This window comes from Anser anser, assembly GCF_964211835.1.
Source record: "Anser anser genome assembly, chromosome: 2".
In the NCBI taxonomy this organism is placed as follows: Eukaryota; Metazoa; Chordata; class Aves; order Anseriformes; family Anatidae; genus Anser; species Anser anser.
This window is the reverse complement of record NC_139721.1, coordinates 74,096,416-74,112,195: the sequence shown is the minus strand read 5'-3', so window position 1 is coordinate 74,112,195 and position 15,780 is coordinate 74,096,416. Positions and strand designations below refer to the sequence as shown.

The following is a 15,780-nucleotide window of genomic DNA, read 5'->3' as shown; positions in this document are numbered from 1 at the left end:
CTTCTTTTACTAAGATTGTCTTCTGCTACTACCTAAATTATAGAAAAGCCAAGTTCCAAACCCCAAATGTAAGTGTTCTTGATTGGGGCACTTCAATACTGGACCAGGATCTGAATTTTGTTGCTTTTTTCTCCATAATGGACCAAAATCCTAAATCCTATTTCTACCAACTGTCAAATTAGTAAGATACATCTGTGATTAGAACTGCTTACAGACAGAATTTCTATTCTACGGGAATCTGTAGGGAAAAAAAAAAAACACACAACAAACAAACAAAAAACAAAACAAAAAGCTATTCAGTTGCAGAATTAAAAGAATAAATACTGTTTTATTTTCCAGTAATAAAAGCAAAATTAATTACTTAGAAGTAATTGAAATCTGAATGAAACAGAAGCTATTAAGGTCTGAAGAAACATTTGGGGGATTATCTTGTCCAACCACCTACTCAAGGCAGGTCAAGCTAGAGCAGGTTATTCAGGGTCTTGTCCTGATTTTGAGATGTGTTGGTCTCCATGACAGCAATTTTTGTCCTCATATATTTATTGAGTCAGAGTTTCCTGTGCTCCATCTTTTGCTTGTTTCTTCTTTGTCTTTTCCCTGAGAAGTGACCCTTTTCCCTGGTGCTACTAGGGCCCCTGGGTGCTGCTGCTGAACTGACTCTGCCCGCCAATCCTGCTGGAAGGTGTCCTTCATCCCAGTGCCGAGCCCCACAGTCACCTCCAAACAGTGCAGGCCCCCACCCGGTGTGGCTGTGTGCACATGCATGTGCTAACCAGAACTGTCAGCCAGTGTTTTCCCCACTATTGGCTCTGATGGACAGCATCAGTAACCAACTGTTCCTTGGCCGGACCCAGTACTGCTACTCCAGCCCATAGTGTGGTGCAGAACAGCATGGTCAGTCATCTTTGTAGTCTTACTCACCCTATTTGTTCTAAGGATGCTGCGGGAGGCCATGTCACAAGCTGTGTTCAGTCAAGGGAAACATCGTCCATTGATCATCCCTCATTCACCAAACAGGTCCTGTCTTCACAGCTCTCAGTTGGGCCAGGCAGGATTTGACCTTGGTAAAGCCTTGCTGGCTATTCCCAGGCACCTTGTTTCTCATATCTTGGGTGTGATTTCCTGGGAGATTTCATCCGTAACCATCCCAGAGACTGAGGCTGACCAGCATTTATTTACCAGGATCCTTCTTTTTGCTTATCTTGAAGGTGGATGTGATCTTTATCTTTTCCAGAAGTCTTTGTGTTGGGAAGTTCACAAGGTATCCCATGTCACCATGAAGTCCCACTTGACTTCATCCTCTGCTGTATGCCCAAACCCTAGAAGCTGACATTTCCCATAACGTCTACTTGATGACTAATTAAAATCTTCCATAAAAAGCACATGTAATTTTTAATATAAGAAATCGTAAGTTTACAGTCCACATACTGGTTGTCACAGAGCACAGAATTTGAGCTGCATTGTTCAATGGCTACTCTGTTGGAAATTCAACTTGTCTTTTCTGCCATCTCCTCCCCTCTTTTATCCCACAGCTCTGTCTTCTGGGATTAAAATTCTAGTAAACCAGAAGAAACAGTGCAAAGTGAAGGGCAGTTAATTTGAAGTTATGTGAAGGCTCTCATACAAGCAGTTGTTAAAATGTAACTTGGAAATGCTGTTTATAGTTGTCTCAGTACATAGAACAGAAGGCAGTAAGAGACAAATCACAAGGGATTGTAAAATATGCTATGTCTTTGAGCACTATGATAAACAGTCTCTTTAGTCTTGCTACAGTGCAAATACCTGTGGTAATAAATCTACGGGAGACTGCTATACTCTAAGGAGAAAAAGAGGCTGGAGGTATGTTCAGTTTGGCAAGGCCACAGGAGGTGGTGGTAATAGCCTGCACATACCTAAAAGTCATTGGGATCTAAAATGGAGGCAAAGGGATTGGTGTTTCTCAAAAGTGTTTAACAAAGAGCAACAAAATGAAATTCAGGTAGAGCATATCAGGAAAATGTGTGTTTGGTGAGATGTTAATAAGCTGCAGAAACACTCCCATGGGAATATGAGGGACAGCCCATGAGTGGGATTATGAAAATTGCTTTGACGAGCACATTAATAACTGTTAGCAGTCCTCTATGGGCACAAGAATGTAGGGAATGTTTTTACAAGAATCCACCTCTCTCGCTTCTATGATTCTCTGTTACATACTCTGAAGATGTCATGTTGAAATCCTGTGGAAAAGTTGCCACTGATTTCAGTCAGAGTGGATCACGAACTTTGTGCTAATACAGGCCATGTTTGTCAGTCATTTGTCTAGGGGCAAAAGTGGCAATGCACAAGAAATAGTTGTGCCAGTTCAAAGACCTCTGGGCAATAGGTATTCAGTACTCCTTCAGCTGCGTACAGGGAGCTACAAAGATACCTTGGCTGAAGATCTGTTTTCCCTTTGTAGGCAGAGCTAATTATTTTTTAATGGTGTGTGGGGAGAGGTTCGTACTGCTTCATCCAGGAGAATACTAAATTTGTATAGTTTTGCTTTTCTGTCAAAAAGGCTATTGTGTTCTATATTTGAAAATGTAATACAGGCAAGGTTAATTTGATTTGCCTTGTTTGTCAGAAGTTTGTTTTGTTTTGGTTTTGTCACACAGATATCTCACTGACGGGGGCCTCACATGTGTGTGGAGCCAATCTTGTTCTTGCACAAATAGTTGCCATTCTGATCAAGAGGTTTCACCACGCCAGGCGAGACTGGAGAGGAAGTCTGTCAAACGTGCTGCTGCCCATCATCTTTGTTGCACTGGCAATGGCCTTGTTTAGCGTGAAGCCGCTGGCTATTGCTTATCCTTCTCTCAAGCTGACACCAAGACTTTACAAGAATGCAGAATCGTTCTTTAGGTAAGGGGCTCATCAATCTTCATCAGTATCATGGGTTCTGGGATCTTTACCCTTGAGTTCTCATATTTTAATGAATATTTCTTATAGTAGGTTACTTTTTATTTTTATTTTTATTTTTATTTTTATTTTTATTTTTATTTTTATTTTTATTTTTATTTTTATTTTTATTTTTATTTTTATTTTTATTTTTATTTTTATTTTTATTTTTATTTTTATTTTTATGTTTTTATTTTTATTTTTATTTTTATTTTTATTTATGTTCCGGTTGTTTAGCACATTTTAATAGATTATTATGAGGGGGACATAAAAATGGAAAAACATTGTGCAAAGGATTTGCTGGAGGAAAAGACAAAGATTTTGGAGCAGTTTGGATTGGGCAATCAGTTTCAATACAAGTCATGACCATTTATATGTAAATGACTAAGTGCATTTAAACAAGCATTTGCATGCTTCAACTTATTTAGTTGATTAGGTCTGAAGTAATTTTCTCAAAATTTCTCATCTTTGACAGTGCCATAGAGCACTAAGAAAGCTTGGTGCCCTTCTAAATGAACCTCCACTTTCTATTTTTTTTTAAGCTTTGAAACCAACTAGACTATTTTGTATTATAGTTTTTTATCTACAGTACCTATATGTCATCTCTGAATTATTCTGTATTAAGCGCATATCACACAGATTGTTTTATCTACTGGACAAATATCCAGATACCTTCATAAAGATAATGTGATGATGTTTAAATTTATAAATGAAACATAGATTACCTAAAATGTGCTGCTAGGAATGCATGTTTGTATTGAAGTTTCTTTACATGTTCACAAGCAGTTTATGAAATGAGATCATTTTGTTGTTTTGGTATGTTTCCTATGCATGGATTTGATAGTTCTTTAATTTCTTGATAAACATGTAGAATCATGAGGCTTAAAGTTAATAGAACTAGACATTGTAACATGTTTGTGTTTCTTTCCCCTTTCCATCCTCCGATGCCGTGGCCCAATTTGAACAGCATTGAAGATGATAACCTAGGAAACCTTTCTCAGATTCTGCTGAGATATTTCTTTGACTGGGACCACACATGCATGCATTCTAAGCAAGGGTAACTGTATAATGTAACTGATTCAAAATGCTCTATACTGATTTAACACTTGCTGCTAATTTGAAATGGAGACTATGACAGTAGTGAAGAAATCAATAAATCTAGCATATTTTCCATGAAATGTAACAGTAAAAATTAATTAGCCTAAAGTTGAGACTAGGAACAAATTTTGCTGAATGCATATACCTAAAAAAAAAAAAAAAAGGTAAAATAGTACACAAAAACAAATGTTGTAAAGAAGTGGTAAATTAAATATATTTTGCTATGTAGTGTGGACTGTCTTAGGCTTTTATTGGCAGTGTGAGGTTAATGTCAAATCCACTTTGATGGAGGAGCTAGTATCTAGGTAGAATATGTAAGTAGGCTTCACTGTTAAAAGTCTGATCCTAATCTGTTAGAATTTAGCGACAGCTTTCCCATTTATTTCAGGAGGATTTTGATCAAGTCTGTTGTCCATATGAATGTAGGTTAGACAATAATTACAATGGTAGGAAGAATTCCAGGTGTCCAAAGTCAGGAGTACAAAATAGCTACCATGCTTTAGTTAATTTACTGATGCAAACACAAAGCAGGTAGCTCATTTGTTGCTTTACTCACATAAATATTTGTTGTGAATCCACCTTGATTCAAATGAGCAAAATTGATATACCTTCAGACACAGCTGCCACTGTGATAAAATACTAAGAACTTGCTGAAGATTGCAGATATACTTGTTACTCTGTGGATTTCTTCCGTAGAGTCATGTACTCCTTTCTCATAATGGCTGTGTCTATCATTATGTTTATTCCCATTAGAAAAAATAATTCGTGTTGGCAGATGGAATCTTCTTCACCCCAGGATTCATGTAGATGTGTGTCTGAACAGGAGGTATGTCCATGTATAAGTGTGTGCAGGTATATATGTAAAAATGGTGTGTGTGTGTGTGTTATATAATACTTTGACTATTCTTTTTGAAGAGGTAGAGAAAGAGATGAGAAAGTAAACCCTCAGAGCACTGGCTTTTTTCTGATGAGATATTTCTTTGTTTCATTTAATGTTTGGCCTACATCTTTTGAAGTCTTCAGGGAAAGAGGTTGCACGCATGCTTTTGTTGCATATATATGTGTTTGTGTGTGTGTGTGTGCATACATACTAGAGAAGGCTACAGATTGACCTGAAGTAAAAGGAATCAAAGACAGCTGAACTATTTCCAGCAGATGGAACTTTAAACCTGATATAGGACATTGCTTAAAAAATAGTCAGATAAAACAAGGATAAAACTTGATTATGTGGTAGACTACCTACTCCCAAAGGGAAGGGCAAGCTACCAGGGAATCTACATCTGACTAAGATTTAATTGTTAGTTTATTTTTGCATTGGACTGTATATCTGAAAATAAAAGAGCTCTTCAGGAAAGAACAGATTTTGAAAAATATAATGAATTCCTGACCTCCTTGACTGGTGAGTTTTCCAGCTGACTTATTCTTAGGTTGAGTAATAACCGGGAATATGAAACTGAGTCTGAACTGTCTAATTTATTTGCCTGGATGGGACTATTGCATCAACTATTTATATCTTTATGAAAGAGACAAGTTATTTACAGTAAGAGTTGCATCTGAAATATAGCAATATAGTTTCGTGGAAGGGGGAACTATTTTTTTTCTGGGCAAGGAACAAGTTTTCTTCTAATACTATAGAAAGATACCTAGAATACAAGAAGCTTAAATAAAATGGCAATCGAAACTCAAGCTCGGGGAGAGGCCCATTAACTGTGAAAGTTCAAAGGAGAGAAGTCACTTGACAATGGGGACAAAAATTTTATTTGTGAGCTATGGTAAATCAGAATGACTTCACTAAAGAGTGAATTTTAGCTTGCGGATGGTTGAGATGTCAAATGAGCATTACAAATTTTCAGGTTTTATGCATTATATACTTAATGAGGTTTCCCAGGTATCTTATCATAATACTTGTCTCTTTTTCTTTGGTTGTGAGAATGTCCCACTGAATTGCTAGAAAACATCTTCCCTTTTTCTCTACTGCAGTCCCTCAGTGAAACTTTTAGAAGCATATTGCACGAATCAAAATTTTGTTTTCATCCAGATTCATGTAGTGCCTTTTTTTTGTTTCTTTTCAGGAACAAGAATTGAATAGAAGTCTCATTGCCTTTTTCATTGCTATACAACTTTCTAAACTTATTTTTAAGTTTTGATGTTTTCAAAAATGATTTACAGGGTTGCAAGAGATATCAAAGGTGGTTCTCGTGTAGGTAACAGCTACAATTATTTGAAATGCCTTATAAACATAAAACCACACATAATTTATTGAAAAGTCATCAAAGCTGAAAGAGGCAAATCCAGTTGACAAGCAATGCTGTAAAAACTACGTGCAAATTTTAAAAAAATGGTTAAATGTAGTGCCACTGATTTTTAAGGAGCCCTGTACTTATTTTATGTATTAAATATTTTACGTTATACTTTTTTCCAGATGTGTCCAAGTTTCAACACCTCTGTTCTCTATGTGAAGAATAAGCAAGGACATATTCTGTATAATCTTTCAGGGTTCCTTGTGGAAGAATATTTAGTGAGGTCTTCCAATAAAGCAAGGTAACCCTAAAATGTCTGTGTGGTTTATCGCTTATGTATATAAAACAAACAAACAAACAAAAAACCACAGTACTTCCTAATCCAAATCACATGTCTGTGTTACTGGGTGTGTAAGGGGCAGTTGCCTTTATTGGTTGTTATTAAAGTGTATGGCCAGGCTAAGGTAACATGGAGTCGCCTCCATGGTGACTTCTCAGAGTTTCCTCCAGCAGCTGCATGACAATTCCTTCCAGGTATACACTGGCTCTTCTTGCCATGCAGTGAGTTCAGTTGAAAAATATAGTGTTAATATAGATATTTCCACTTTATCATTGCAAGAAAAGATTGCTAAGGAAGACAGAGCTTAAGGCATGCTATTACCTTATTGTCTATTAACAGATATGGTGGTTGGTCTTTTGGAGGGAGGAAAGTCTCTGCATTTCAAGAACAAAAATTGAATAAGATCAAATCTAAGCCTCTGGCTAAGGTAAGGGTTGCATGTTTGTGTATGTATGTATGTATTACCTCTTCAGTCTCCAGACTTCATTGCAATTAGCAAATAATAAATCATTATATGAAATCCTTGCATTAAAAAATTGGGAGAAAAACTCTCTGACTAGTGTAGTCCATTTCTCTGTTCATAAATATATTAATATTCCCTTGTGTTCTGAAAAATTTTAAATGAGTTTAATGATACAGTTTTCTTGTGAACCTCTTTCAAAGTCTGTCTGAGCTCACCTTTAAATTTTTTTTTAGGTAGTTCAAATCTTCTCTATTTGTTTGTGTTCTACAAAAAGTTAATGTCAGAATTGAAAAATGTCCATTGAACTTCTCAGAAATTAATTGTTACTGATGCTTGTTTCATTTCTGTAATAAATATTTTTCTTTGCTACATGTCTTTTTTTCCCTTCTTATCCTTAAGACGAAAAATCCTTAAAAATCAAGATAGAATTTCTGCGAATATTACTTCTGCGTGACAAGTGTACTACCTTGCATTTATAATTCTCTTTTCAAATATGAGCAACTTCCCCCTTTTTATCCCAGAGAAACTTGCACCTTGCTGAAATTGGTCAGGTTGTGAAATATGAATCTCTTCTGACAGTGGGTCATTCCGTCTTGCAATGCTACATGTAGCCATTGTTTTCTCTTTGGAGCTTCTCCCAAGAGCCAGGAACAGAAGGATTATTATAAGTGCAACTGAAGTCAGGAGCTTTTCCTTGAGATGTTCTGGTACACACTGGAAGGACAGTGTGAAAACTTGGAGTAGGATCTAGAAGCTAAAAGGGAATTATCAGTGCAAAGCATTTTTTTATTTTTATTTTTTTCCATAGGGAATGTTTTGAAAGGTTCTTTTCAGGTCCATTCAGATGTAGACCATTAATGAGGAGAGGTAGTTTTGGAGGAGATTATGAAGAATCTCAGTGAGAGGCCTCTATTTCTGTATCCAAGCAAAACACATTTATTGCCAGAGGAAGCTGTGAAGCTTGACCTTATGGATTCCAAATTAGAATATGAAAGGAAGGTGCTTCCTTTATATTATTTTATAGACACTAGATTTTATTTGCTCTTGCAAATGAAGAAGAGAAGCAACAGTATAATTAAGCTCTATCCCAAATCCCTTTTGAGGCAAACTGTAGTTAAAACAAGATGCAGATATTCTCTCTTGCCAACATAATTTCACATTTCATTTTGCAAGATTGTTGACTGTTTACAATGCCTTTGCCTTGTAGTTTTGAATAGCAATCTCTCTCTCATATCCACACCTTGTCTTATATATATTTTCATTTAGGTCATTTGTAATCCCCTTCTACCTCCAGATTTCTCATAGGTTTGAAATCCAGTTCCATTGATCCTTAATTAGGAACTTGAAGTCCTAGAGGACTGCAGTAAGATGTGTTTTTCTGAATGCTGTTTTTGCTGTTTTTGTCCTATGTCTTTAATAATTTTAGACTTTTGTTTTGACATGCCAGTGCTGTGTTTTTTCTCCTTTTTTTCTCTCTCTCTCTTTTTTTTTTTTTTTTTAAATATCTTTGGCATAGAGCTCCACCTGGCATCAGCACAAGGATAAATTATAGTTATATTGCTAGTGAGTAAGCTTCATATTTCAGAGCCAAAGAAAATAGTGGAGTAGATTTATAAAGGGCACTGTGTTATCTAAAATACCTCCTGGAAGTGGCTTTCAACTGATGCAATGTCAAATTATTGCATTAACCTTTTAGTAATTAATGACCAGACTTTTACTTTGACCTTTCAGGCTTGTTCATGAGACAGTGAATGTACCATTTACATAGTCTTGTATGAAGTAAAATGAGAAATTTGCATTTGAACAGACTTACTGTATGATTAATTTCATTTTAGAAAATGTCTGAATCCTTATATGTTATTCTCCAATCCAATGGACAACATTTTTCCCAGTTCAGATAAAACAATTATTCAAATGCTGAAACAGTCTTCTGCTTTACTGTGCTGCATATGCATTGTACATACAGAGAAAGTGTATGGGTTCACACATGAGAAAGAATATATTTACCATATGCAAGAGACTTGGCTGATTAAAACCATTGACAATGGACGTTCATTGATGATCATTGCTGCATGGAGCACAACTGCTCCTTAACATTTTTTTTTTTCCCTGAATGTATATTCCTTCATTTATTTTGGTAGTTGTGGACAAAGTTGCTGTTATATGTAACGTAACTGAATACAGGAAGGATATGTAGGAATTTTAAATAGTCCTGAAAGACAACTTGTACTATTCAAATGGTATTCTGAAGTGTGCATTTTTCCAGTCTCAAAGGTTGGGATTTGAGGCTTTACTACCTAGTAATAGTATAAATGTCTAGACAAATCTCACTTGAAAAAAAAAATCTCTCCACTTTAATACCCATTGTCTGGTATTAGCAATTTCTCTGCCCCTCCTCATACTTTTTCCTTGATAGGCCACAGGTAAGTCAAAACATTAGTCTAACATAATTCTGGAATGTTAATGGTAGATAAAAATGGTATGTAGTAATGGGAAACATGTCTTTGCAGAATTTATTTTTAATGTAGAGATGGACAGTATTTTTTCCTCGGAACAAATTTTATCAGTCATGGGTAGATGATAAAATTATAAAAATCAAAATTAATTGTCTCATTCTATATATTTTTTCCAATACTGACCTCTTTCCTGCCATTTGTAAATAATTACCTGTGAGACGCACAAGAAAGATGAAATATATTTCAGCTGGAACTAATATTTTTCCTTTTTCATATTTTAGCTTTGCAATCAATTTAGAATAAACCATAAGACTTTAGAAAAAAAAGAAAAAAAAGCTTAAACATATCTTCTGAGAGCAACCTCAGACACTATTCCTTTTGCTTGTTGCCAGATTATAAAGAATTAAATAGCCAGCTTTAATTTGGTTATTTCCTGGTAGTTTGATTCAGTTAAATAATGCATCTTGGATGAAGAATTCTAATTACTATGTGGGATATTGAAATGTATGGTTACACACAATGCTCTATTATGGATTTTTTTTTTGTATTTTTGTTTGAATATTGGTCACATTATTATATTTCTAAGGTATTCTGTGAATACTTGAGACCTTTACACTGCTTCAATTAAATGAGGACGTGTCATCAGATTTTTGCTTTATTGTTCTCTTAACTGACTTTTTTGATACGATGAGCACAATTTCAGTGGATTTTCAATATATATTTATAAATTTATATTCTGCACAAATCTTTTTAAACGAGATACAATAAGAAATCAGTATGTGAAAAAGACCGTCTACCCTTGATCATACGTTTGTTTCTTGGCCCGGTTTGTATTTGCACAGGAGATTCAGCAGTGGAAGAATCTGTTCTTTTGCCCAGGACACTTAGGTTTTATTTCAGTTCATCTCTTTAAGGAGTTCTCTTTTGATTAAAGATTGGGAGACCTCGTCTGTGCAGTAACTTGTGCATTGAACTGGAGGAGAACAAAAGAGTTGCATACAAGTTTGCAAAGGAGGAAACAGTTTAGGATTTTTTTTTTCTCCCTCTAAATGTGGGGACATAAAATGCTGATGAGATTTGAACCAGCTGTGAATATCACGTAAAGAACAGTGTAGAAAATGTGAAAGCTACTGCAAGAAAGACTAGTGGTACTTGACCAAAGTTGCTCACTTGTGAAATAATGCTGAACAGAGCTTATGACAAAGAAGACTCAAGAGTGAGAGGCACAGGAGAAGCGACAGTGGAGCTCAGATTGCTGTATGAAAGCATGATATAGGTTAGGTAAGAGGGAACTGAATGGGATGATTAAAGTATTTCAGACCTTGCCTCACAACAGAGTGTGATGTAGACATGCAAGCAAATAGGTAGTCAAGAAAATAAATCTGAAGAAAAGAACAATTAGGGGACAGAAATAGAACTGAAGATTAGACAACTTGCACTGGGAAGCATGGAGAAGAACATGGCAGGAAAAGCAAAGTCTGGAACCTTGTGTCTAAGTAAGGATTGTAGACGGATTCTACAAGTTTTTTTTTTTTTTAAAAAGTATTATCTGCAAGTAAATTAAAAACAAAAAAAAAACAAAGAACAAAAAAACATTTGGAATATTATACGAGTACCGAGAAGAGGCTGATATATATATGGAAAAGGACTACCTCAGAACAGCATCTAAGTGATGAGAAAATATTATTCAAGGAAGTTTTCAATATGTAACTGTATAGATGGTAATTTCAGAAAGGATTTAGGAAAATTGAAATCTTGGAAGAAGGGTGTTAAGGCAAGAAAGACCTATATTTAAAAAAAACAAAACAACAAACATATACTTTGTTATATGATTCAGAGTCCAGACACAAAGTGAAAATTGTCCAGCATCAACTCAAGATGGCCAAAATGCAGATTAGCAAAGAGCTGATAGCAAATAGGAAAAGGTTAAGAATTTTTCAACTGCATAAACAAAAAAGGGAGATGAAAGATTGCTGTGCAGTGAGGGAGTGGATAGTAATCAAAGGTGATTTGAAACATGTCATCAAAACTGAAAACATACCTTTTTTTTCATTTGACCTGTTTTTCAGTATGGATAATGTAGGGTCAAAGGCACTTTGCTTAACAGTTAAGGAGGCACAGAAATAGAACTGAATTCCAACAGGAAAGCAAAACTCAGACTTCAGTATATTCAGTTTTGGGACATAACCAGGCTATCAGCACTGATTCTAGCACATGGAAACCTCAGGTCTGAAAGTGTGGATTTTGGAGACATTAATCAAATTAGGGTGATTCTGCATAATTTGAGGATAAAGTGTATGTTACAGCAGAAATGCTTCCCTGTGCTCCTCAGAGGCTTGTGTTGTCTGCTTTAAAGTTTATCTGTCTTCCCTTTCCTCCTTGCTCAAGAAACCATGTTGAAACCAATTGCTTGTTGAAGATGGAGACGTAGCTTTGTCCTTCATGGCATAGTTTCATACTTTCACTGTGTAAGCAGTGTCTCCTTGTTTTTTCCTTTCATAATTTTCTAGGACATGTTCTCTTTCTTTGATATTTTATGCTATATGTCACTTGCAGGTATTACTTTGATAAGTCTCTTTGGATTTTCAATAATCAATATTCTTCACTTGTAACAGGTTTTTTCATCTTTCTTTGTTTCCAGTTAAGTTGGCCAATATTATTTTCACATTGTTTTTACTCTATTATTTGTTTGACCAAATGTGCATAAAGGAAAGGACTGTTTCATTAACATGGAGAATCTTAGTTTAATAATTAAGACAACTTTCTGCCCTGCTAGATTCTGTTGAAAGAACTACACAAATTGAATCGTAGAATCACAGAATGGTTTGGGTTGGAAGGGACCTTAAAAATCATCTAATTTCAACCCACCTGTCATGGACAGGGACACCTCCCACTAGACCAGGTTTCTCAAAGCCCCATCCATCTGGCCTTGAACATTTACCGGGATGGGGCATCCACAGCTTCTCTGGGAAACTTGTGCCAGTGCTTCGCCACCCTCTGAGTAAAGAATTTCTTTATACCTAATCTAAATCTACCATTTTTAGTTTGAGTCTGATGATTCTGTTCTGCCTAGATCACCTTCTTCTTCTAAAAATGTGTGTCTTAAAAGGAGAATTCATCTTTAATATCTTTATGCAATTCTTTAAATTATGGGAGTTTTCAGATCAATGTTTGGATTCAACTCATTTTTGATTCACAATTTCTATTCTCTCTTCCAGGTGTGGTACAACCAAAAGGGTTTCCATTCACTGCCATCCTACTTAAATGAACTTAATAACTTCATCCTGTGGCTGAATTTGCCTCCAGCTGTGGATTGGAGACAGTATGGTAATAGCCTTTGTGTTTATTCATATTGCTTGAAAAATAGTTTTTAAATAAAGTGAATTTCAATGTGAAAATTTGTCATGGTTTCAAGTCAGATTCCAGAGTTACAGATTTTCTGGAAGGCTTTGGAAATGAAACTTTAATTTAAATAGAAGATGTATCTGAAGAATGTAGTGTGCAATAAGGTGAAATTTGAATTGACAGCTCAATGTCTATGCCATATGCAGTTGTTACAGTTTCTTACAAAGGACATTCCTATGGAGTAGGTGTAAATTGGTTTGCTATGGTTGAGGTGTTTGTACCTGGAAAACAACTGGGGGCTTGCTTAAATGGGGTGATTAATGCACAAGAGTATGAATTTAGAACTCGTTTGTCACTACTCATTAAGTAAATATCCAGGATAAACCCAGAGCATCCTGTAAACTCGCACTGCAACATAATGTCCCATAGCATCCTGTTACTCAAGGAACAGGAGAGGCTGGTATATCTTACTATTGTACATACCAAAAGAGGGATTTGTATCTTTGATGTCTGAATTCTCTAATTCACTTATCCTTGAACTGTATAGAACTAGTTAAAACATAAATTTTACAAACTGTCATATGTGGTAATAACTTCAGCCAAAGAATCAGCTGGTAACACAGTGAATTTTTAGGATGTTGAAATCCCGTTTGAAATCTGAGTTTGATAGTTCAGGCTAACATCTGTTCATTCCAATTCCTTTCATTCTTGAGGTTCTATTAAAGCAGAATAGCTTGTGTTGGAGAAATTTTAAAATAGCTTATGACTGATTTTTAAGAGTATTTAAAAAGATCATATACAGTAGGATGGTTATGTATAAATGTGAAATTATACTCAGAGCTTCAATTACTTTTCGCCATCAGTATATCTTGTGGGGAAAAAATACCAGAGTACTTTTCTTTTCTTTCTTCCTGCCTGTTTGTCTTTCTCTGGGGTAGATAGTATTATTATTTTTTTATATGTGATGTTCACATTGATTTATGCATTGCCCTTTTCCAGTTAAAACAAAGTAATTGCAATTTTTCATTTTCAATTTGAAGACTTTCAAGGTGGATTTCTGTCCTATTTAAGCACAGTAGAAGACATGGAGAGGTTGTACATCAACAAGATTTTTGTCTTAGTTTTATCTTATACCATTCATATGTGTTTATAATAATGAAGGAATAAAGAAGAAGCAAATCAGTGAAAAAGGGAAAGGAATTTTGAGTACTAGAAAACAGAAATTCATTAAGAAAAGTATCCCGAGTGTCAAGTCAAAAAAAGAATAATTGTTAGTTTTCAAGATGGCTGGAGTTTTATTTTTCCTAAATGTATTATAAGAACAAATCACAGTTAATGTATTTCTGCAGAAAGTTTAAATTTAAATGAAATCAAGTATTTTAATGAGAATTTTTAATAAAAATCAATTTTTAGTTTCCCTGCACTTGATGAATAGTGTTGATTCTGACTTGTTTTCTATAGCATTACATACCCCATTCAGGGACTTAAATGTTCAAGTACCTTTACCTTTATATCTGTCATGGGGATTTGGGAATTTATCATCCACATTAGGATTGAAGAAAATCATAGTTATCCCAAGGGTTGTGGAAATGTTATATTTTATGTCTCTGCATGACATAAAAATATGATAAACAAAATAGTGCTTGGCAAATACTTGAAGTGTTGGACTATCATATATAAATCTTGCCACTTGATATAAACTTCTGGCAGAATATCTTGGGTAAATCTCTGCGGAAGTAGATTTTATGAACTAGAAAGAAATTTATTTACATGTTTCTCTATTGGAGAGGTGCAATAAGGATGGATTGATCATACTGTTGAGACATAATGGAGAGGGACCTGACATGGAAATCCTAGCAAGAAAGTGAAGTCAGAAAAATACAATATATATGTACTTATATACATACATATGTATGTTTGTGTGTGTATATGTATATATATATATGTAATGTTTTTAAGTTAACAGTTTTCCAATGCTGTATGGGGCACATAAGCCCACTGTTAAGAGGAGTTTAATCTGATCTCCAAATCCTTTCTTTGCTAGGGGAGATATTTCATTTTTTTTCCCCTGTAGAGAATTTTCAGTAGTCTTCTCTGTAGTAATGTTTGGAAGGCCACAATGTTTGCTTCATGTAATTTTATTGTAAAAAATCAGAGTGGGATTGTTGTTGAAAAAATGGTGTGCGTCATCTGGAGGTGCATGTAAAAAGATAGATTGAAGTTGACCAGATTGATTTAAAGTAGTTTGTCATAGTTAATGGATTGGATGTCTGTTTTGGGACATCAGTTGAGGAATCATTCTTTTAAGAAAAAAAAGAAAAAAAAGTTTTCTCATCTTCTGTACCATGTGGATAGCCACATCTAGCTTCATAATCATGTCAGTCTGTTTCTATTCTGGAAAGAATTACCTCACCTGTATTACTGGAGGGGAAATCAAGTCCATTTTGTTTGTACTAGCGGTTATAAATTCAGTGACAGATAACGAAAATGAACACATTAAGAAAACGAAAAAACAAATTAAAACCACCATAGGTGAGAAAGGCACTTCAACAGAGAAGGTAAGATGTACTGTTTTTTTTCTGGTCAAAACTAATCAGCTTTTGTTGGCCCTTAAGCCTCTGTATATGATGTCTATATATTGTTAAATCTTTCTGAAATGCTGCATTTCAATTATTAGTTAATGCAGCTGGGAGCAAATAACAAATGAAATAATGAAGTAAGAGGAGTAAAAAATTAAAAGGCAACATATTTGCCATAAGCTTGAGATATAAATTCTGATCAAGTAGAGCTATGTTATTCTATACAGTTGCATCAAAATGTGTTAAACATGCCAGACTGTAGGGGAAGGATTATTATCTACCTCTTAGGGTAACTCTATATAAAGAAAAAAGGAGTGGTAGTCATCTGTAATGATGTCTGTAA

General features: G+C 35.1%; 1 protein-coding gene across 1 annotated transcript in view; it reads left to right on the top strand.

The window, feature by feature from the left end:
• Positions 1-15,780, top strand: part of ABCA13 (ATP binding cassette subfamily A member 13) — a 181,285-nt gene that overhangs the window by 105,681 nt on the left and 59,824 nt on the right. The window contains exons 37-42 of the mRNA XM_083822790.1: positions 2,634-2,880; positions 3,884-3,973; positions 4,768-4,840; positions 6,437-6,555; positions 6,934-7,021; positions 12,732-12,840. Of these exons, the coding sequence (XP_083678916.1) occupies positions 2,634-2,880; positions 3,884-3,973; positions 4,768-4,840; positions 6,437-6,555; positions 6,934-7,021; positions 12,732-12,840 (726 nt within the window). The remainder of the gene's footprint in view (positions 1-2,633; positions 2,881-3,883; positions 3,974-4,767; positions 4,841-6,436; positions 6,556-6,933; positions 7,022-12,731; positions 12,841-15,780) is intronic.